General features: G+C 55.2%; 2 protein-coding genes across 2 annotated transcripts in view; one reads left to right on the top strand and one right to left on the bottom strand.

Annotated features, from left to right (window-relative positions):
- Positions 1-975, top strand: part of RRP7A (ribosomal RNA processing 7 homolog A) — a 7,741-nt gene extending 6,766 nt beyond the window's left edge. The window contains exon 7 of the mRNA XM_042993432.1: positions 456-975. Coding sequence (XP_042849366.1) covers positions 456-541 — 86 coding nt within the window. The 3' untranslated portion in view covers positions 542-975. The remainder of the gene's footprint in view (positions 1-455) is intronic.
- SERHL2 (serine hydrolase like 2) lies at positions 931-21,851 on the bottom strand. The gene is made up of 12 exons (XM_042993431.1): positions 21,775-21,851; positions 20,688-20,837; positions 20,462-20,575; positions 20,046-20,087; positions 19,603-19,622; positions 19,056-19,130; positions 17,470-17,579; positions 16,727-16,806; positions 10,196-10,230; positions 3,783-3,865; positions 2,197-2,293; positions 931-1,379 (listed from the first exon to the last, which is right to left on the bottom strand). The coding sequence occupies exons 1-12, from the start codon at positions 21,776-21,778 to the stop codon at positions 1,266-1,268; spliced, it is 924 nt and encodes a 307-aa protein (XP_042849365.1). The 5' UTR covers positions 21,779-21,851; the 3' UTR covers positions 931-1,265.

Raw genomic sequence — 21,851 nt, 5'->3', positions numbered from 1 at the left:
GGGCTCGACTGCTCACCTGGTGACAGACCTGCCATCTGGGTTCCGTGGCACTCTCAGGGCGGAGTCCCTTTACTTCCCGACCTTGTCCCCAGTCTGACTGCTGCAGCGGGGAGGGTTTGGGAGAGGTGCCCCGGGGGCTCCTGACACCCCCAAAGCCACCTGCCTTCACCTTGGGTCTGTGGGGTAGGGGCGGGAAGGGAGCAGGTGCCTTGCTTTCTCCGTGCTTTTTCTTTCACTGAGGAGGTTCCTCTGAAACCTCAGGTGTGCCGCCCTGTCTTCAGCTTCCACCCTCTGACTGGGCCTGCATGCTAGTCAGTCTCCATGCAAGGTCCCAACCGTTTCTCAGAGCAGAGGCCAGCAGGCTTGGGGGCCACGCGGCACATCCCCACCCCCACCCCCCCACGGGGCCACACTGACCGATCCGGCCCCATCTCCCCTTGTGCTTCCCGCCCTAGATCTAGCCCAGCTGCGCAAGAAGTTTGAGGAGGACAAGCAGAGGATTGAACTGATGCGGGCCCAGCGCAAATTCCGACCCTACTGAGCTGACTTGGCCCACGGGCCCCACGGAGCAGAACGGTGAACGGTGACGGTGTGCGGTTGGTGAGGACGCGGAGGTCTGGAACGCTCGTCCCCGGCTGCCCAGGCCGAGGGGCTACCGTGTCAGCCAGCCCCCGAGGCCGGAGTCCCCACGGGTGGGGTGAACGACAGCTCCTCCCTGGGCCCTGGTGCTTCTGCAGTCTCGGGGCCCCATGCTGGCGGGGCCTGCCCGGTGTGAGGGCTTGTCAGGACGCCACCAGCCTGGGGAGCGCTTGCTCCCTTCTCATCTCTGTTCCCGGCCTGTTCCTGGACTCTCCTCTCAGGCTAAGTGTCTGCTGTGTTCTCCCCTTCCCCCATTGGAAGGGCCCCCGCTGGCAGCAAAACGGCCTCGGAAACAGTGCGAATACAGAACATTTTATTTTTCATCCAGCTGGGCAGCAACCTGGCCCTTCCTTCCTCCATCCGCTACCCACTCACTGCCGATTATCGGCCACAAAACCGACAACCCTCCAGGTCCAAACAGTGTCTCCCCTTTGAAGTCTCAGATACCAAAAGTCAGAATCTTGGCCCCATCCCTCCAAACCCTGGTTTGGTTTCTCTGCCTCAGCCCCTGCTGGTCTCCAAGACCCGCGAGGCCTGTCCCCTCCGCACCTGGCCTGGCTGTGGGGATTGGGAGCAGGGAGTCTGGGGGGTGAGTGGGGGGAGCGGGGCAAAGCCCCAGGCCCAGGCTACAGCTGGTTCGGGGTACTGCTCTTCAAAAAGGAGCCGATGATCCCGGCCACATGCTGGGGTTGGTTCATGTGGATGTAGTGATTGCCCGGGACTTCTGTGTACTGGAACCACTGGAGAGGGAGGGATGCGTGGTGAGGTGAGGCCTGGATGCGGGGGCTCCGTGGGCCCCTCTTCCCAGGGCCCGCTGCCTCCCTGTGTCTCAGGAGGGTCCCTCACAGTGACCCTCGGGGCAATGACTGACCTGCAGCTCCAGGGGCACCCTCTGGTTAAGTCAGGGCCTGGCTCAGAGCCAGCAAGAAAGGCCTGTTTGGGGGGTAAGTGTCCAAACCCTGGGCTTCTGGACTGTTCTGAGCGGTGAGGTTGTAGAGCGAGGCTGGGGAGGGACCCGGGGTGCTGTTCATTCTGCCACTTTAAGGTTGGCTTGAAAAATGAGCAGCCTTTCAAACTTGATCCTCCTTGGGAGGCAGGAAGGCACTGCCCGCTGACCATCCAGCCGGCCACTCCGGTGATGATGCCGAGATGTTAGCAGAGGCCCCCCGGGGTCAGGTGTTTATGGTGGGTGATGGTCGCAAAGTGCCAGGTGCTCCCAGGGACAAAGCATGAGTCTCAGCTCCCCAACTGGGAGACCCACCCTCACCTGCAGCCATCACCCACTGATGTAACTGGTCACCTGCTCACCCTAGAAATTGTGGGATGGCCTCTGGCCCAGTTGGGCTTGGCCTACAGGATATGTGAGGACAATAAAACTGGGAGATTCTGCCAATTAAATGTGTTTCCTGTGCTGAGTCACATGTGGCTCCAGGGACTGGCCACAGTGGGGAGTGAGGCCTGGTAGTTCCTGGCAGTCACCCATTAGACCTGGGGCCAGACCAGAGCCTGGGTGAGGACCCTGCTGACCCCCAGCCTGGCTGAGCCCCGCACACCTACCTCCTTTAGGACAGATTTCAGTATGTCCTTCACCAGATTTAGGGCCGCCTTGTCAGCGTCGTTCTCTCTCCTCACGTTATAAAACCCTTGCATTGCTCTGGAAAGCCAAAGAAAAATCAGGGCTCACCTTAGGGCCACCTTGCGGTGCCTCGCCCCTGCCCTGGGTTCCAGGCCGAGAGGAGACAGGCCCGGGCCTGCCTCCGAGTTTCCCTCAGAGCCCAGGTGTAAATCAGGGTCGAGGCACCGGGCACCTGCGGGCACTCGGGGCTCACTGGCCAACGTGAGCCAAGTGCTGTGGGTTCAACTCCATCGGGTTGCAGGACCTGCCTGTGGCCACAGCCTCTGAATGGCAGGGCCAGGAGGTGATGACAGGCTCTTAAGTCGATGCTTTCTCTCCCGGCATCTTTACTGAGAGAACTTCACCCATTTAACATGTACCATTCCATGTTTGTTAGTATATTTGAGTTGTACAACCATCACTACGGTCAGTTTTAGGAAGTTGTTATTGTCTCAAACATCCCAAACCCGTAGTTTTCTTCCCCCCCGCCCCCTCTCTCTCACACACACACACACACACACACACACACACACACACACACACACACAGAGTGCCCAGTCCGTCTTCTGCAACCACTGATCAACCCTCTCTAGACTTTCCTCTCTGGACTCGCATGTGAAGCAAATCGTACGTGGGTACGTGGGTTTGTGTGGCTGGCTTCCACTTTACATAATGTTCCCGAGGCTCGCCCGTGTGGCCTGTACAAGTTCGTTCCCCTTTGTGGCTAAAACATAGCCCACTGCTCGCCGGCTGACAGACGTCTCCACCTCTGGGCCGTTGCGAACAACACTGCTCTGAGCCGTCACGTACGAGCTGTCGTGTGGTCCTGTGTGGGGCACACAGATGCCCAGGGCGTGCGGTTGCCGGGTCCTGTGGTAACACTGGCTTGGGAAATTGCCAGCCTGCTTTCCAGGTGGCTGCTCCGTGGTACAGCCCCCCGGCACGAGGGTCCTGGTGTCTCACATCCTTGCCGACACCGGTTACCTTTTAGTCCGGCCGTCCTAATGAGGACGTGCGGCGTATTTCCCTGTGGTGTGGATTTGCCTCCTAAACCCCCGTGCTCAGCGCCAGAGACACACGTGTCCCCAGAAGTCGGGGTTCCTGCCTCAGGCATGCCACAGTCTAGGCTGGCCGCAGCAGAGCAGAAAGCGGCATCCAAGCCACACGGGAGGATGTTCACTGTGGGACCGCTTCCGGCCGGGCGCCGGGAGTGGGGAGGAAGGCAGGTGAGCAGCCCGGATCTGGGGCCCTAAGGGGTCTGGTGTGGCTGGAGAATTCGGTAGAGCGAGCGTCCCGCTGTCAGGCCCGCTGGCCCCTGCCTCGCAGACCCCTGTCGAGAGGTGCCTTCGAATCCGCTCCACCCGCTGCCCGAGCCCTCCCCTTGCTTTGCCTTCCACTGCTTGGGGCAGTGGGAGCAGCCACCCATGAAAAATGACGGCCAGGTCTCGCTGGTAGAACCGGGAACCTCCCCCTAGAGCCGCGGAGATTCCTGACAGTCGAGCCTCTCGGGCACGTGGCTCCAACTTACTTGATGACCAGGATGTGGGCCTGCAGCTTCCTGATGAAAGGCACAAGCAGGTCCCTGCTGATGAAATCGATGCTGTACTCTGGCTGCAGAGACAAAACCACAGTGAGTCCTCCCACAGGTTAGCGGGTGCTGCTGTGGGTGCGAAGCCCATCTCTCTTGGGGGCAGCGGGGGCTTCGTGGGGCCACCACGGCCACCTGCCCCAGTACCCAAACACGTCACCTCAACAGAGGCCTCTCTAAACCCCACGGGTCAGACTGGTTTTCCCCCTAAATCTGTTCTCCCTCTTTCTGGGCTCACGGCTGCCCAGCCAGACGTTTCCAAATCCCTTTACCTCCTGCTGTGTTTGTGCGACTAAATGCAGAAAAGTGACCCGGGCTGCTTCTGGGCCTAGATTTGAGGACTAGGTGTGGCCCCTCGCCCCGAAACCCCTTTCCCCATCCACAGGCCGCCCTGTAGTGCTACCGGGCCAGGCAGCGGCCCGCGTGCCCGCACCAGCCATTTCCACGAGAAAGAAATCTGCTTAAGCCACAGGGCAGAATGAATATACCTCGATGTCCCCACCGCCCCCGCAGGCCTCCATCATAGCCCGGACCACCCTGTCTTATGACCATTGAAGGCGTCAGATCTGTGCTGTCCCACAAGGGACACATACGTGGCTATGAGTGCTCGAAATGGGGCTAGTCCAAGCTGAGATGCGCTGTAGGTGGAAACTGGACAGAGGATTTCAAAGACAGCATGAAAAAATGCCCAATATCTGAAATGTTTATACTGACTACATCTCGGATACATGGAGTTAAAAAATGCGAAAGTTGGTCTCACCTGTTTCTTTTTACTCTAATATGGCTACTCCAGGACGTGAAATTACACGAGGCTCACGTTAGGCTTGTACCGGACTGTGCTGCCCCAGCCCCAGAACTCGAGATGTGCCATAGGAGGAGCTCGATACAGGGGTGCTGAGCGGATGAATTCCACAAAGCTCCCACGAGGGCTGACTGTGTCAAGTGCCCGACACTCCTCCACCCCCTTGACGAGTATGAAATCCTCATGAGAGCACACACGTGCACACAGGCACACCTCCGGTCACAGCCACGAGAGCACACTGCCCTTGTTCTGCGCCGACCTCCCAGCTAGTTCCCGCTCCTTGGGCGAAAGTGACCTTGGGTGCTCTTCCAGAAACAGGCGTTCCCAGATGAACGGTCTACGAGGACCCGGACATGCTGCACCCCCTCCTCCAGGCAGAGCGCCCAGCTCAGGGAAAAGCACCAAGGTGGCTCCTGCCCACAGAGGGGCTCCCCGGGACCCGTGCTGATGGGCGTATTAAAACGGTGCTTTGGTGGAGGATCACACGGGCTAAAGATGCACGAGAGCAAACAGGAGACGGCACCAGGACTCGGCTCAGGTGTCTGCCCCCAGCCCCCATCCTCTTCGCCTTGCTTCCATAGGCTTCTCTGGCCGAACTGGGGCTCTCCGGCTTGTGGGCTCAGGCCCTCGACTCAATTCTGTGTCGGTCCCGAAGGCAGAGACCGAGGGATATTCCCTCCACATGCGTCTCCAGGTGTGAAAGCACAACACAAGGCTGGGGTTTTGCAGTGGCTTCTTCCAAGGCCACGATAGGAGGATATTTCTCCAAGAAAGTCTTTAAGAGCAAAGGCTGTTGGGTGTGCTTGTCTTTTTTTTTTTTTTTGGTTGTCTCTGCGTCTACATCCTTCTCCTCTTACCTTCTTTCCCTAGTCCGCTTTCACTTCCCAATGTATATTTTTCTTTTGTAAAATTTTTTTTGACTTTTTGTTTGTTTTTGAGAGCGAGTACATGAGCTGGAGAGGGGCAGAGGGAGGGAGACAGGATCCAAAGCAGGCTCCATGCTGTGAGCAAACCACGTGAAATCAAGTCGCCCAACCAGCTGAGCCACCAAGGCACCCCACATTTTCTCTTGTAATTCAAGTGTAACTTACGGCAAAGTCCCCAGATCGATGTGTCGGTTCGTGATGGCCCTTCACATGTAAATGCTCCGTGTGACCCAGATCGAAGCCTGGAACGTCGCCAGCACCCAGCAGGTTCCCCCCTGGAGTGTTCTCCAAGGACGTCACTATTCAGACCTCTAGCCCCAGAGATCAATTTGCCTCTGCTTGAGCTTCAGGTAAATGCAATCCTACAGAGTGCTCTCTTCTTTCTGGCTTCTTTTGCTCTGTGAGTGTGTTGGTTTTCTCGTTCCTGTGTGGTGCTCCGGCGTCTGAATATATAACAACTTATGCATTCTGTCGTTCAAAGACATGTAGGTGAGTTCCAGCTTGGGACTGTTACGAATGAAGCTGTTATGAGCATCCCCACACGTGTCTTTCGTGCACACGGCACGTAGTTTTGCTAGGTTTACACCTAGGAGTGGAATTGCGGGCTCACAGGATTTGCCTGTATTTTGCTTTAGCAGTTCTGCACCAATTTTCCAAATGGTTGCATCAATTTGTACTTCCTCCTGCAGTGTAGATGAATTCTGGTTGCTCCATGCCCCGAGTAAGACTTGGTGTTGTCAGGGGGCGCCTGGGTGGCTCAGTCCGTGTCCGACTCTTGGTTTCAGCTCAGGTCATGATCTCACGGTCCGTGAGTTCAAGCCCCACACCAGATTCTGCGCTGACAGTGCAGATCCTGCTTGGGATTCTCTCTCTCTCTCTGCCCCTCCACTGCTCGCTCTCTCTCAAAAACTAAACTTAAAAAAAAAAAAAAAGACTTAGTGATGTCAGGCGTTTTGATTTTGGCTATTCCAGTGATGTAGAGGTGTCTCATTGGTCTTTTGATTTGCATTGCCCTAATTAACGATGATGAGCACCTTTCATGTGTTGATTGCCCACTTAGATAGCCTTTTTCTTGAAGTGCCTGTTAAAATCTTTTGCCTGTTTTTAAAAATGAGGTTGTTAGTTTTTATCTTATTGATTTGTCAGAGCTCTTTGTATATTATGTGTATGAGTCCTCTAGTAGACCTATGCATTTAAATATCTTCTTTTAGTCTGTGGCTTGACTTTTCACTCTCTTAAATTGTCTTTTGATGAACAGAAAGTATTGTTATTATTTTTTTCTTTTTGAGGGAGAAAGAGAGTGTGCATGAGCACAAGTGGGGGGAAGGAGCAGAGGGAGGGAGAGAGAATCTCCACTCAGCATGGAGCCAAATGCATGGCTCAGTCCCACAACCCTGGGATCATGACCTGAGCCAAAATCAAGAGTCAGACACTCAACCCACTGAGCCACCCAGGTGCCCCCACGATGAACAGAAATTCTAAATTTTAATAAAGACCTGTTTGTCGATATTTTTATTGATTCACATGTGTATGTTGTTTTATTTAAAATATATTGTCTACGTCAAGGTCATGAAGGTATTCCCTGTTTTCTTTAGAACCTTTACTGTTTTACCTCTCATGTTATGATCTGTGATCCATCTTGAATTATTTTTGTGTGTAGTTTGAGGCAATGATCTAGGATCGTACTTTTTCATATGGACAACCCATTGCCTGAAAGCCACTAAATTGAGGTGGTGCCTTTATTATGAATAAGTGATACCCATTCATAATTTTAACAGTAACTAAATTCCCAAAGTATTCTACAAACTCAGTATTATCCCAATATAATCTTTTTTTTAAGTAAGCTTTATGCCCAACATGGGGTTTGAACTCACGACCTCAAGATCAAGAGCTGCATGTTCTACCAACTGAGCCAGCCACATGCCCCATCCCAATATAATTTTTAGCAGAAGACGATCATTCCAAACTTCATTTGGAAGTGAAAATATGCAATAAAAGCCAAGGAAACGTGTAAAAGAAGAACAAGGAGAGAGCCCTGGTTCCACTAACTATCAAAACAATTAGAAGGAAATAGGAATTAAAATAGAATGGTATTTCTCAGATGGTGACAAGATCAGTGGAACAAAAAATGGAATTCTAAAATGAAATTTTAGAATTTGTATCTATGTTCCAAACATAAACTTCAAATCGGTGGGCACTCTTCCCATTTTGGGCACTGTGACTGACCATGACCCCGCTGCAGAACAGCTGTGTGCTCCTAGGAGGGGGAAGGGGTGTTTCCAAATGCCACAAAAAGTAACCAACCCAACCCGCACTGCGGAGCGATGGAGAGTTGGGGCCCTGCCCTGCTGCCTAGAGGGTTGCCTGGCTCAGGTCAGGGGTCCAGCCAGGATCACTCTTTCTGGAGGGAAGCTTTCCAACAGGGGCCTCCAGGACCCCACTGGTTAGAATCTGGCAATTAGCTCCCAGCCTGAGGACCGGCACACAGAAGACAAAACACGATGAGTGAGTCTTAGTGGTTAGGAGGACCCCCAATAACTGGTAATGGGCCAACTGGCTATTCATCTGGGGGGAAAATGAAAATGGATCCCTACCTCACGCCATATTGAGAACAGATCCCCGTTGGATCAAAACCAAAAGTCAAACATTCTCATCCCTTTGGCTAATGCCCTGGTCCTGACCTCATGTCCACATCTGGGCCTGGGTGACGACTCTCAGTGGTCTCCCTGAGACCACCTGAGGCCAGAGGTTCCTACCTCTAATGACAGCATCTCACATGTGCAAAACAAGTTACTCTCTTAAACAATCTCATTAAGAGCACCGTCTGTGAGCACCTAAAGCAATGTGCTAGAGCGCTCAACACACAGGCCTTAACTAGTCTACACAGCAACCCCACAAAGGTGGGCATAGGGGCTGGTACCTCCTAGCTTTTCATTAACCGGCTGCATGGATGAATAAACCAATGAATGCACTTCATTTTTGCACACAAGACAGGTTCGGAGCGGGTAAGTGGCTTGCCCAAGGCCACACAGCCTCTGTGGTGGAGTTTCTGCAAATGCCCCTGTCGCACAGCTCCGGCTGGCTGCTGGCTTCCAGGCCTCGTGTTATGCAGCCCCTCTCTCCCCTTCTGGTCTTCACACCCTCCACCAGGAACCCCGTCTCAACACATGCTCTAAGCCTATTCTAAGCCCCTATCTACGTGGTAAGCAGGTACCTGGAAAGTCTTCCCCTTTCTTACCCAGGTCGATTCTGCCACTCTGGACCTGGCTCACGTCCCACTTCCTCCAGGAAACTCCTCTGACTGCCCCCTCTGCCCGCCCCCCTCCCTCCCCCCCCCCCCCCCCCCCCCGCCAGTGTGCCTTTCCTGAACTCCTGCTGCCCTTCCAGTTAATCCACATCCACGGAAGCATTTGCAACCACTTATGTGAAAGCCTAAACGAACAGCAAAAACAAAGAGCCCTAAAATAGGTCGGCGTCTACGTTCATAGTCACGAAAACACAAATGGGGCTGCAAAGTCTGCCCTCAACGTGGCCAACGGTGGGCCTTGACGTTCACGTTTTGCTCTGTGGGCCCCTGTGTGTCAGTAATGGTTTTTCAGTCGTTCGTGGGTGTGCAGCCCCCACCGACGGTGCTGCTTGACCGCAGGCAAGTCGTCAGGCTGCCTTCGTGTCCTCGCCTGCGGGGGCCGACAGGTCCCTCCTCTGGGGCTGCAGTGAGGACTACCCGGGCACACGTGCAAGGCGCCTGGAAGGACCAGGAGCGGCCGCTGCACCGTGGCCACCTCCCGCCGGCGTCCCTCCATGTCTCCCAGGTGCAGGGCAAACCCCGGTGCGGCCCCGACTCGTGCCGGCCCCCCTGGGGATCCCTCTCCACCTCAGCCCTTGCCACAAAGAGACCAACGATTTGAAAGAGGCTGTGCACCACCTCACACCCGCCAGGACGGCTGAAAATTTTTTGAAAAGGAAAGTGACGTGCGCTGGTGAGGTGGCGCAGAAATCGGAACCCTTGCCCGTGGCTGGTGGGAACGAAGACGGTCGCCGCTGCGCAAAGCAGTCTGGCGTTTTCTCAAAAAGGTGAAACACGGGATCGTCATGGGACCCAGCAATTCCACTCCTAGGTGTAGATCCAAAAAAATTGAAAGCAAGGGCTCGAACCGATATTCATAACCCGTGTTCACAGCAGCATGGTTCATAGTCACCGAAAGGGGGACACAAGTGTCGATCGACGGATGCGTGGATCGATCCAGACAAGCGGAATGTTACTCAGTCACGGGAGGAATGAAATTCCATCACCTGCCACAACACGGATGAGCTTTGGAAACAGTAAGTGAAATAAGCCGGACACAGGAGGCCACGTTTTGCATGATTCCACTTAGATGAGGTCCCTAGACCAGCCAAGTTCATACGGAGAAAACAGAACGGTGGCCACCAGGGACGGGGGGAGGGTGGAGAACCGGTGTTCGGTGGGGACAGAGTTTTTCTGGGGGCAATGATGGTTGTAGGACATTGTGAATGTATTTAGCGCCACTGAACTGGACACTTACGAGTGATTGTAAAACGATGACTATTGTGCCACGCATGTGGGACGGCGATAACAAAAGAGAAAGGGAGATGGCAGCACTCACCAAAGTGATCCTCCGGTCTCTGCTCAGCACCAGACCTGGAACGGAAGCACAAGGACGGGGGCCTCAGTGCTGCCTGTCGGGGTGAGGGACTCGGCGCGGCTTCCCTGGGGACCCGGGGCCCTTCCAGCCGGGGTGCTCTTCTTCAGCCTGCACTCGTGTCCTCTTGGGACCGAGCCAGGGCAGCAGAGCTTGGCCACGGCCACCCGGACACGGGCCAGTGTGGCCCACCCGGGCACGTCCCTCGGGCCACCCCAGAGAGCGGTGCAGGACGGTGATGGATGGTGGCTGTCATCTCTGAGAACCTTAAGGTGATCGCGTGATCTTTAAACCCCAGGAAGTACCCAGTGGCTAAGCATCAGTGCCATCAAGTGTCAAAGAGGTTGACAGAAGGTTGAAGAAGGTTGGCAGGGTTGGGAGACCCGTGGTCCCACCTGCTGGCCAAGCCTCGGTTCTCTGCCGCAGCCTGACGGTGGACTGGAAGGATATGAGCACGCTTAAAAAGCGGGTTATCCTGGGGGGGTGAGCTGAGCCACAAGGATGGGAAAGGGGTAAGACACGGCGAGACACACACAGCTGTTTATGGTACATTGTGTTTCAGACCACGTCACGTAGCACCTGTTCGAAAAAGTAATATTCACGTAAAAAGCAAAACCAAAATGGCGACTGGGTTGGCATCCGTGCCCAGCCCTTCGTACACCCCATCAGCTCCGGAGGAAGGGGTACTTGGGCAGGACGCATGGGTGGGGGGTCCACCAGGGGAAGGGCGTGAGGTCTCCCTGCTGGAAAACTGATGTTTGAATACAAAATGGCTTTCCGAGAAACAATTATGGGAACATTAAGGAGAGCTCTTTTCCATAATTATTAGGTTTCCCCCTCTAATTAGAGAGATTATGGAACTTTTAGACATAGTTTTAAATATAGACGATTAACTGTTATTAGAGGTTCTTAGGCATTTGGGACTCAAAATACTTGGGAGGACCGTGTAATCATCTCGGCCTAATGAAACCAAGGCTGAGGCCTCTGGGTGACCTTCGGCTCTGGCCATGACCTCCCTGCACAGACAACCAGCCCCCGCTGCCCGTGCAGGACCACAGGCAACCCCGGGGCCCCCACCTGGGCTCGCTGCCTCCTCCTTCCTCCAGGCCTGGGCTCCAGCTGCTCAGAGGATGTGACACAACTTTGAAAGGGGGTTACCTTAAGGGTGGGGTGACCCCCAAGGTACCTGGGGGTTCCTACCGAGCTGTTTTCTCTGCCCTGGGCCATGGCTTCTCTTCTCTTTGGCCACATCCTCCTCCTATTCCAAGACTTGCTTCCACTGGGCACATCCTAAACAGGCCCCAGCAGGCCCACAGCCTGGCTGCTTTTCTGTTGCTCCCCCCGCCCCATCATGAGACAGTGAGACTTTCGAAGGCCAGAAATGTGTTTCTCAGACCAGCAGGCCAGCACAGATACCCCTTAGAGGAGTTCCACGAACAGATCCAAGAGCAAGCAGCCCTTTTCTGGAAGGCTGCTTGGTGCTCTTCTCAGACTCAGGTCCCACGACATCAGGGCCAGCAGCTGCTCAGCGGGGCTTTGCACTGACTTAACTCCCTTAACAACCTGTTTCACTGGGAAGGAACTGAGAGGGATGAGGCCAGCGTGAGCCCCGGAAAGAGGAGAGACTGGGCTCGGCCTGCCCAGAGCGGGCTCTGCCCCAGCCCTGCTGGGGCCCCTCGGGCTAGCCGGGCCAGTGACTTGTGAGCCGACACCTCCTCCAAGACTTTTGGAATCCCTAACAAGTCGCGGGAAACATACAATTCGTAAGAAAATACTTTCGAATGCGGGAGATGTGATCAGAACCCTAGACCGCCCCCCACCCGTCTCCTGCCACAGCCAATAAAGACTGTGCTGTTGTGATATAATAGGAAGTAGATATTTTAGTCTGCAGGCCTGGCTCCTGGCCAGAGCTCCTAAAGCCTGTGTAATCTAAGCAATAAAGGTGCCAGGAGCATCCTTTGTTCTAATATTTGGCCTTTGAGGCCAGGTCCTGGCACAGAGCTTCAGAATCCCTTGCAATTTCCTAGGTGATAGGAGCACCTTTGGTCCTAATGAGGGGGCTCTTGGTGGGCTTCAGGGTCAACCTGTGATTAGAAGCCTGAAATTTTACGTCGACCTCCCCATCCTCTGGGAAGGGGAGAGGGGCCAGAAACTGTGATGATGGACCATGTCTACACGGCGAAGCCTCCGTTAAAAAAATCCCTCAACTAGGGGGTTCAGGGAGCTTCCCAGGCTGGTGAGCACATTGGTGCTGGGAGGACGGTGCACCCAGGGGACGCGTGGCCGCTCCGCACCCCTCCCTCACACCCTGCCTTCTGGATCTCTCCCGTCTGGCTGTTCCTCAGGTGTATCCTTTATAATGAACTGTATCCTAGGGAGTAAATGGGTTTCCCAAGTTCTGTAAGCCTCTGAAACTGAGGAGTGGGTGGAAGGAACCCCAGATTTGTTTGTTTTTAAAAAAATTTTTTTTTTTAAATTTACATCCAAATGAGTTAGTATATGGTGCAACAATGATTTCAGGAGTAGATTCCTTAGTGCTCCTTCCCCATTTAGCCCCTCCCCTCCCACAACCCCTCCTGTAACCCTCAGTTTGTTTTCCATATGTATGAGTCTCTTACGTTTTGTTCCCCTCCCTGTTCTTATATTATTTTTGTTTCCCTTCCCTTACGTTCATCTGTTTTGTCTCTTAAAGTCCTCATGTGAGTGAAGTCATATGATTTTTGTCTTTCTCTGACTGACTAATTTCGCTTAGCAGAATACCTTCCAGTTCCATTCACGTAGTTGCAAATGGCAAGATCTCATTCTTTTTGATAGCCGAGTAATACTCCATTGTGTGTGTGTGTGTGTGTGTGTGTGTGTGTGTGTGTGTGTATATACACCACATCTTCTTTCTCCATTCATCCATCGATGGGCATTTGGGCTCTTTCCTTACTTTGGCTATTGTGGATAGTGCTGCTATAACCATTGGGGTGCGTGTGTCCCTTCGAAACAGCACCCCTGTATCCCGTGGATAAATAAATGCCTAGTAGTGCCATCGCTGGGTCGTACGGTAGTTCCGTTTTTAGTTTTTTGAGGAAGCCCCATACTGTTTTCCAGAGTGGCTGCACCAGCTTGCATTCCCAGGGAACCCCAGATTTATAGCCAGTGAGTCAGAAGCACAGGTAGGAGCCTGGACTTATAACTGGCATCCACAGTGAGGGCAGCCTCGTGGGACTGAGCCCTTAACCTGTGGGTGGATCGTGTCAGAACTGAGATAAGTGAGACACAGGACCTCCAGCTGGAAGAGTCGGTCACTGTGGGAAACACCCACACACTCAGTGTCGGCTCCGCAGGACAGAAACGGTTCTCCCTCACAGAGACAAAGTCGTTTTCCGTGCCCAGGGCCCCTGCTTCGGTTCCCCTCTCATCTCCAGACCCAGCTCCCGACTCCAGCCCCACTTGGCCTCCCCTGCCACCTTCCAGATTGTTCTAGAACTGGACTCTGCAGAGTCTCGCTCGGGGTGGTGGCGGCAGGGGGCGCGGCTACCACCTTTCAGTGGGTCCCCACCCACCACCTTGGGCACCTTCACCTTCACCTTAACCTTCACCACCTGTTGCTCAGCGTGCCCACGAGGTCTTCCCCTCTGTCCTCCTCCAACCTCCCACCTCCCGGCCACCCTCCTTTCTCCTGCCCCTGAGCCCACATGCTGTCCAGAAGGACCTTCACCAGGTGACTGCTCCAGCCCACCCCCTGCCTTCCCGTGCTCTCCCAGGGCGGGCGCTCCTTAACGCGATATGCTTGGGAAGGAAGGAAAACCATCACGGAGTAGACAGTTATCTCCTGCATCTGTTTTCTAGAAACCAGCCCTCCCTCTTTCTGCAAAATGGGAATATTCACCCCTTGGGCTAAGAACCCCCAGGAATAAGAGGAAGATGCCCAGCAGGCCAGCCACCAGATGGTCCCCTCTCTGCACCCAGTGGGGGAATCCCACCTTGAAACACTCCTGGCGTTTTCCCAAAGAAATGTGTAGTTTTCAGGCATCCCCAGCGGAACCAGGTCCCGGTGACTCCTTAAAACCTTCAACCAGGGGCGCCTGGGTGGCTCAGTCGGTTAAGCGGCCGACTTCAGCTCGGGTCATGATCTCGCGGTCCGTGAGTTCAAGCCCCGCGTCGGGCACTGTGCTGACAGCTCAGAGCCTGGAGCCTGTTTCAGATTCTGTGTCTCCCTCTCTCTGACCCTCCCCCGTTCATGCTCTGTCTCTCTCTGTCTCAAAAATAAATAAACGTTAAAAAAAAAATTTAAAAAAACAAACAAAAAAAACCCTTCAACCAACTGCGGCAAGAAAGCAAAGAGCTGGCCAAGTAGCACCTGCCGTTGCCACCCTGACCCCAGCCTGAGCAGGGGCCCACCCTGCAGCCAGTGCCAAGTTCAGGCGGTTCCTCCCCACCTCCCCATCCTTCAGTGAAAACTGTGCCAGAGCCTCCCTCTTGTTAAAAAGAAAACCATGATAAAGGAAATGTTGGACTTTGAATGGCTGTGGGCTCCCAGGGAAGCTACGCTTAGAGCTTTGACTGCGGTCAGGATGGCTTCACTGAACTCCCAGGCATGATCTCTATTTCTGCCCCGAGCAGACACTGGGCAGGTGCCTCAAGAGCAAATGCCCTAGGAGAAAATACCTGTTTATTCGTGTTGTGTTAACAGGTCTCGGCGTGGTCGGCAGGATATCAGAGCAGCTCGCCTGAGTGCACCCGGGCGGGTCCTCAGGACTCGGTGCTGGGTGCCCCCACGGGCCCCTCGTCCCCGCCCCTGACTTCTCAGCACCTCACAGGTGTCTCTGGTGAGCTCTCCTGATACCCGGACCTCCTCAATTTGAGTTGACGGTCCTGACTTTTATTCGAGCTGTTAAAGGTGATCTGTAACCTAGAGGGTGGGGTGGACAGACTGTTTGAAGTTGGCCTTATACTAATGGATGTTATTAATGTGAGGCTTGGGTCAGTTTTCTGGCTAGAATTCGGAGAGACTGAATCACTCAGCTCCGAAGGGAAGGGACACTTGCTCCTTCCGGCCTAGCGGAAGCGTCTGAGGCTATTCCTCCAGCCCATCTCGTAAGGTAACTAGTGATTGGCTTGGCCAGGGAGGCACATGTAAGGATCGACCGTGCGGTGGTCTGAGACCTCTCTGGGAGAAACCCAGACACGTGAGAGAGTGTCTCAGGGCCCTTTGGAAGCGACACTCATGAGCAGCATCCCCTGGATCCGCCTCACTTAATATCCTTAGATCTTATTTCAGCCTTACTCTAAAAATAAAACCGAAACTAAAAGGCACAGGGAACCGCGCTTCAAAGGAGGGAACGGTCCCGCGAAAAACTAACAGCCCCCCACGGGCCACTCCAGGAAGTCGCTGCGTGGTACACGTGAGTCTGTACTTGTAAGTGCTTCTTACTTAAATGGGGAAATTTAAGGAAAACCGGAGTCTCAGACGGCCACATGGCATTCTCTTGATACGTCTGAATTAGCTTCTTATGCGCGCACAAGTAGAGGAGACCGGCCCTAAGACTAAGAAACCGGAAACCAGGGAGCTGTTTGGGTCGATCAGGGAAGCCTCCAACTTTTGGGGGAAGACCAGTGCTAACAGAAGCACCCTGGGCTTCATTCGGTTTGTTGTTGCAGGTTCTGGTAACTTGGCACAAACCTGGCCGTATTCTAATTGGAAATGACTAATTCACAGACCCATAAACTCTAAGGCTGTCTTACAATTAGATTTGTTTTAGTAAAAGGGGGATAGTTGGAAATTGGGGTCTTTATTTTATTTTTATTTATTTATTTTTTTAATGTTTATTTTATTTTTTATTTTTTTAAACGTTTATTTATTTTTGAGACAGAGAGAGATAGAGCATGAATGGGGTGGGTCAGAGAGAGAGGGAGACCCGGAATCCGAAGCAGGCTCCGGGCTCTGAGCTGTCAGCACAGAGCCCGACGCGGGGCTCGAACCCATGAACCGCGAGATCGTGACCTGAACCGAAGTCGGACGCTTAACCGACTGAGCCCCCCACGGCGTGCCTTCTTTTTTTTTCCATGCCCAACGTGGGGTGGCACTCACGACCCTGAGATCGAGAGTCACGTGCTCTACTGACTGAGCCTGCCAGGCACCCTGTCCGCTTGTCCGTTTTGAAAAACCTCTTTTGAGTCACGCTGCCTCAAACCCTAGCCTCGGACACCAGCACCCGCCACACGGGCCAGCACAGGATGGCTGGAACATTCCCCAACGTTCAGTCCAAAGACACCTGACGACTCTCAGCTGCCTGAGCTGGCGTGAGTCACTTGGCCTTTCCGAGCCTCAGTTTCTCCGGCCCTGGAGGGGGTGAGTATAGGGCAGCAGGGGGTTTCCGTGAGATACTGTTTGCTGAGCACTTAGCGTGATGCCAGGTCCAGAGCAAGCAGCCCTGGAGCTTAGCTATCGCTCCTCAATAAGAACAGTGCCAGTAAGCGACGGTCTTGGAGGGTGACAGTCCCTACCTGTGGCCACCTGGGTGGTTCCTCTCTGCAGGAGAAGCCGTGCACATTCCTCACCCACGTGACTGTTGTTCTTCAGGAACCTGGGGAAGACAGAGGGACGCTCAACGTCTTGGGGCAGGGGAGGTCAGATGGAAAGGAGAAGAGGGCCGCCCCACGGAGGACACAGGCATGTGTCGGTGGGGACGTTCGCATCAGCAGGGTGCGTATGTGAGTGTGCGTAGGTGTGCGTATTTTCACCCCTTTAGACCACAAATATTTATAGATCCCTGACTACCAGCGACACTTCCAGGTGCCGGAGGGACAAAGGCAACCCGCCAGCGGCCACCACCACAGGTCTTCAGTTGCCTACAGGGCAACTGGACCTGGGGGAGTCAGAGTCCCAGCGGAAGAGGCAGCCAGCCGAGGCCGGAAGGAGGAGTGGGGAAGTTAGCAAGGTGCCTGCAGAGACGACCAGGGAAGAATTACAGGGCGAAGAAGCGGGGCAGAGGACGTGTGGAGAGGGGTCCTGGTACATGAAGGGCGTGGCTATAGAGCGGGGAGGATTAAGAGGCAGATCAAGTCCCGGCTGGGGTGTCTGAAGAGTGCCAGGCAGCCTGGTGCCCAGGGGGAGCACAGAGAGAAACAGGCTTGCTGTGCATCTGCGAGGAGACAGATGCCCCCTCTGTGCCCCAGAGATGTCCTCCCTTGGTATCCCACAGCTCCTCCGGCTCCGCCACAGCCCCGTCTCCCCGGATTGCACTCACCCCTGCAACATCTCCTCCGGGCTGAGCACTCGCTGGGGCTTCTGGGAGGCCTCTATTTGTAGCGTGTGTTCTATCATTCTCCGCTTATAGGTCAGCAAGTTCTCCGATTCCTGGGGGGTTGCAGGTTCTGCTGGGTGGGCAGGACTCTGGGCTGCAGACAAAAGGGGCCAGCTCCTCCCCCGCCCCCCATACACCCCCTTTAGCCGGGAGTCCTTCTGACCCAGTGAGGGGGCGGGGCACAGGATCAGCCCCTGCTAGTTAGTCCTGTGATCAGGGCAAGTTGTCTGCCTCGGTCACAGCCAGGCCAGCCCATTCCCCCCCCCCCCCCCCCCCCCCCCGCCCCGGGGTCAGACAGCCGCAGGGATCAGGTTGGAGGAGGATGGAAGGGAAAGGAAACCTCGGTCAACTGCCAGAGCTTTGCAAAGGTGCAGCGGTAGGCCCGGAAGTCAAGCACCACCCAGGGTCGGCAAGTTCATCTGGTTTAATTAATGCTCTCACTCCAAATGGTGGAGAGGAGACTGCCGAGCGGAGCACTTGGGGCTTCCAGCCCCCCCCTTCGAGTGTGCCCATTCCCAACCCAGCTCCCTCTGAGAGCATCCCAGCCCTGCCCACGGTCGGCTCCGTGAGCAGCAGTGGGAAGTGACGCTCCCATCCAACCCCCTGAGAATGCAGGACAAAGAGGACCAGATACCCAGACCCCCGGGAGGAAGATCCTGGGGCACGTTGTTCGGTGACTCAGATAAAGAAGGAAAAGCAGCCCAAGTCTCACTGGATCCTCACGTTAACCCACAGGCCATCTACTCATGAAACCAGCACTTACTGAGCACTTACTGTATGCTGGGATCGGGCATGTGGTAATAAAAAGACAGCGTGGCTCATGCCCTTTTGGCATCTGTGGCCATTTTACAGATAAGAAACTGGAGTTGGTGACAAAGCTGTGTCATCACCGAGGGGCTGAGGCCTCGGGAAGCAGGATGACCGAATGTGAGAGAGGGGGCAGACACCTCTGAGGTCATCTAGCCCAACCATCTCATTTTGGTCCGGATAGGCCAAGTCGCTTGCCCAGGGTCACCCAGCAGGTCAATGGCAGAGCCAGGACTCAGATGCAGGGACGGCACTGTTTGTTGTCACTGGTGGCAGCGGCGAGAGGGATCGGCACTTTCCCATTGGTCTGCACTCAGGGCTACTGTGTGCGGTTGTCCAGTGTGTGCACAGCGCAAAAGCATGCAACTGAGCATGAATGCGGGTGGCCTCGCCAAGCTGTGTGCCCCCAGAGCTTCCTCAATCCACCGTTCCTACCCTCCCTGTCCCCTGCCACTTCATGACTGATCTGGCATTCTGTAGCCATGCCACATACAGGGTTTCCAAGGATCACAAAGACCCCTGCAACCCCTTTCTCTGCCCACTCCTTGGGGTATAGGCTGCACAACCCTGTCCTCTGTGGGGATCCTCTCTGATCCCCCCTTGTCTACCCTCTGCCACCTTCTCCCATCTCCCTGGTACCCACCAAAGAGACAGGGCTGAGGACACCACCAGGGGGCCTGGGTCTCCCCCATGACGGTACGCATGAAAGCCTTTATTCTTACTTTATAGTCCAGGGCACATGGCAACGCGTCCAGCAAGATAAGTTTATCCACCATCTCGGGGAAGGTACAGGAATACTTGATGGGACCCAAAAAGGAAACAATGAGTAGGAGAGGAAGAAGGCAATGAGACTCCAGCTTTTCCCTGGGGACACTGGTATTTCCAGTGTCTTTGTTCCCTTCAGGGTAGCCTCCTCTCCCCTCCCCCCAAGGTCCACACTCAGACGAAGGTCCACCTCCTGCTGTGGCTAGATTCCAGGGCTCCCTGGGGATGAAGAATGTGGAAACTCTGAACTCCATCAGGAATCTCCAGTTTCAGCAACCTCCCCACAATAATGATTACTGCCAGTGACAGAGCAAACTGACACTGGGTCATAAAATGCTGGCTTCAAATTTGTGATAGGAGGACACACTTCCTTTCCTGGAGCCTTCCCCTTCTTTCTCCCGCTCTCCCCCGCAACCACCACCCCCTTCCCCCCCCCCCCCCCCCCGCCACCTCTCAGAGCACCCAAGGTGGCCAGAGGTGGTCACTGCAAAGCCATCTACTCACCATTCCGCCCACAATACCACCTGGGGGGGGCAAAAGAAGAGTGGGCTGGTATTCTCCCAGCTCTTGAAGTCCTACGAAAACTTCCTCCCAAGGGCTGCCCCACCCCAGGCTAGGGGCCTGGCTCCTCTCTCCCCCTGGGGCTCTTAATTCACCGTCAAACTTGGGGTTCCCTCCCTGGGGCCATATGGCCCCTTCGTCAGACCTAACCACTCAAAAGGCCACATTTCTCTTGTCACGTTGGAAGACAGCCACCTCTGGGGCCGTATGTCCCTTGGGGGAGTTGCCTCAGGCCAAAGGGCAGAGCGCCCATAGTGCCCGCACACCCCTTCCCCTCTCCTTGCAGTGCCCAGAAGTGCAGGGTACTGGTGTACCGATTTTCTCCCTCCCTCGCAGCCCCCCAGCCCAGTCAGCCCCCTGCCCGCCCAAGTGTAATGTATACTCACCAAAACTGTGGCCCATGATGGAAAAACGATTCCATTTCAAAGCTGAAAACATAAGGAGCCAGCTTTGGATGGGCCCAGCCTCCCGCAAACCTCTGTCCTGCAGTCCCTGAGGTCACGACGTCCTTCCCCAGCATCTGGGGTGCCCCACTCAGGAAACTAGCTCAGAGGGACCCCAGCTTCCCTGCGGGAGCGGAACCCACAGGAGGAATAGAGCTCTTCTTTGGCTAGCCCTCTCCAGCTCTCCCAGAGTCACCCATGAATTCGTGGCACGACTAAGGCCAGACCCCAGGTCACTCCCAGGCCGGGATCGCTACCTGGTTACCACACCCCACTCCAGAGAGGACAGGGGATGTCCCCAGTGCACCCCTACACACACACACACACACACACACACATACACTCGGCCTCTTATTTACCTGCTACAACTCTCTGGACCTCAATCACAAAGTTTTGCTGGTAATACGGGAGACCTGGGCTGTAATGCGATGAGAGCCCATGTCCCCCGAAATCCATGGCAACGTAATGAAAGTCTGAGACGAGAGACAGGGGTTAGGAGAAGGCACCTAGGTCAGACGTCTCCCCCCACCTCTCACTCTCCTGCAGTCTATGCCCTGCTGCCCCTCGGCTTCCCTTCAGCCCTACCTTTTGGGAGAAGAGGGATGAGTCTGTCAAAGGAGTTGGCATTGTCCAGCCAGCCGTGCAGGCAAAGAACCGGGGGGCCCTGCCGGGAGCCCCAGAGTTTGGCAGCGATGTGTCCCCAGGGCACAGCCAGCTTCATCTCTGATGTCAGACCTAGAAGACAGCCACCCACCCACTCATCCATGAAGCCGGCACTTTCTGAGCGCCTCGTCAGTGTCCCAACGTGTCGGGACTCACAGCACTCCCAGCACAGCCCAGGGAGGCTCAGATTCCCACACTGCCCTCTGGGGCTTACCAGGAGAGAGCGTGAGGTGGGTTGGGGCATACCCAGAGGAAGGAAAGGTAAACTGGGTCCCCTGAATGAGGAAAACCGACAGAACTTTACGGAACTGGCTGGGGAAATCGGCTAGACCCCGGCTCTGCCACCTGCTGGCTGTGGCACCATGGGCCAGTTACTAAAAAAACCTCCTGAGCCCCAGGTTTCTTTTCTGTAAAGCTGGCGTCAACAGAGTACCAACAACATACTCTAAACTTTCAGAAGGGCAGATGGGATGGCCCCTCTCCTCGCTTCCTCACAGTAAATCTGATCATGATCACATTCCCTTCGCAAACCGGTAAACCGAGGCACGGGGAGGTGCGATTCATGCCCAAGGTCACCACGGAGACTGAAGCAGGGCCAGGATCTGGCGCAGGCGGCACAGCCCCAGGACCCCAGTCCCGACCACCCAGCCCCACGCTGTCTCTGTTCTGCTCTGGGCCGGGCTGCCTTCTCCACCGCCTGGCGCTGACCTTTTCACCCCGCTAGCCCACCCGCCGGGCTGGAGACCCGTGAACTCCCCGCGCCCCCGCGCTTATTTCTTGGGCTCTCAGACCCCTGAGAGGCCACGTGTAGCCCTGTCCTGCCCCCGGCTCCCGCGGGTCGGTCCGGCCTGCTCCCACTTCCGCTCCGGGGTCGAGGGTGCCAATGGTGGAGTCGCGACCCCGGGGAACGCGGCGTGGTCAGTCGTAAGTAGCTGGGGCAGGTGGAAGGGCACGCGTGGCCTCCCCCATCCCACTCCGGCATAAGGGGCCCGGGGCGCGGCGTCTTCACCCATTACAGTCGTCCTGCGGGGCGCACGGGGCCGTCACTCCGCTACGAGGTCGCCAGCGGTAGTCAGAACCTCTGAG

Source organism: Panthera tigris, chromosome B4, assembly GCF_018350195.1.
Source record: "Panthera tigris isolate Pti1 chromosome B4, P.tigris_Pti1_mat1.1, whole genome shotgun sequence".
Classification (NCBI taxonomy): Eukaryota; Metazoa; Chordata; class Mammalia; order Carnivora; family Felidae; genus Panthera; species Panthera tigris.
Note: the sequence above shows the minus strand (reverse complement) of the source record. Positions and strands in the feature narration are given on the sequence as shown.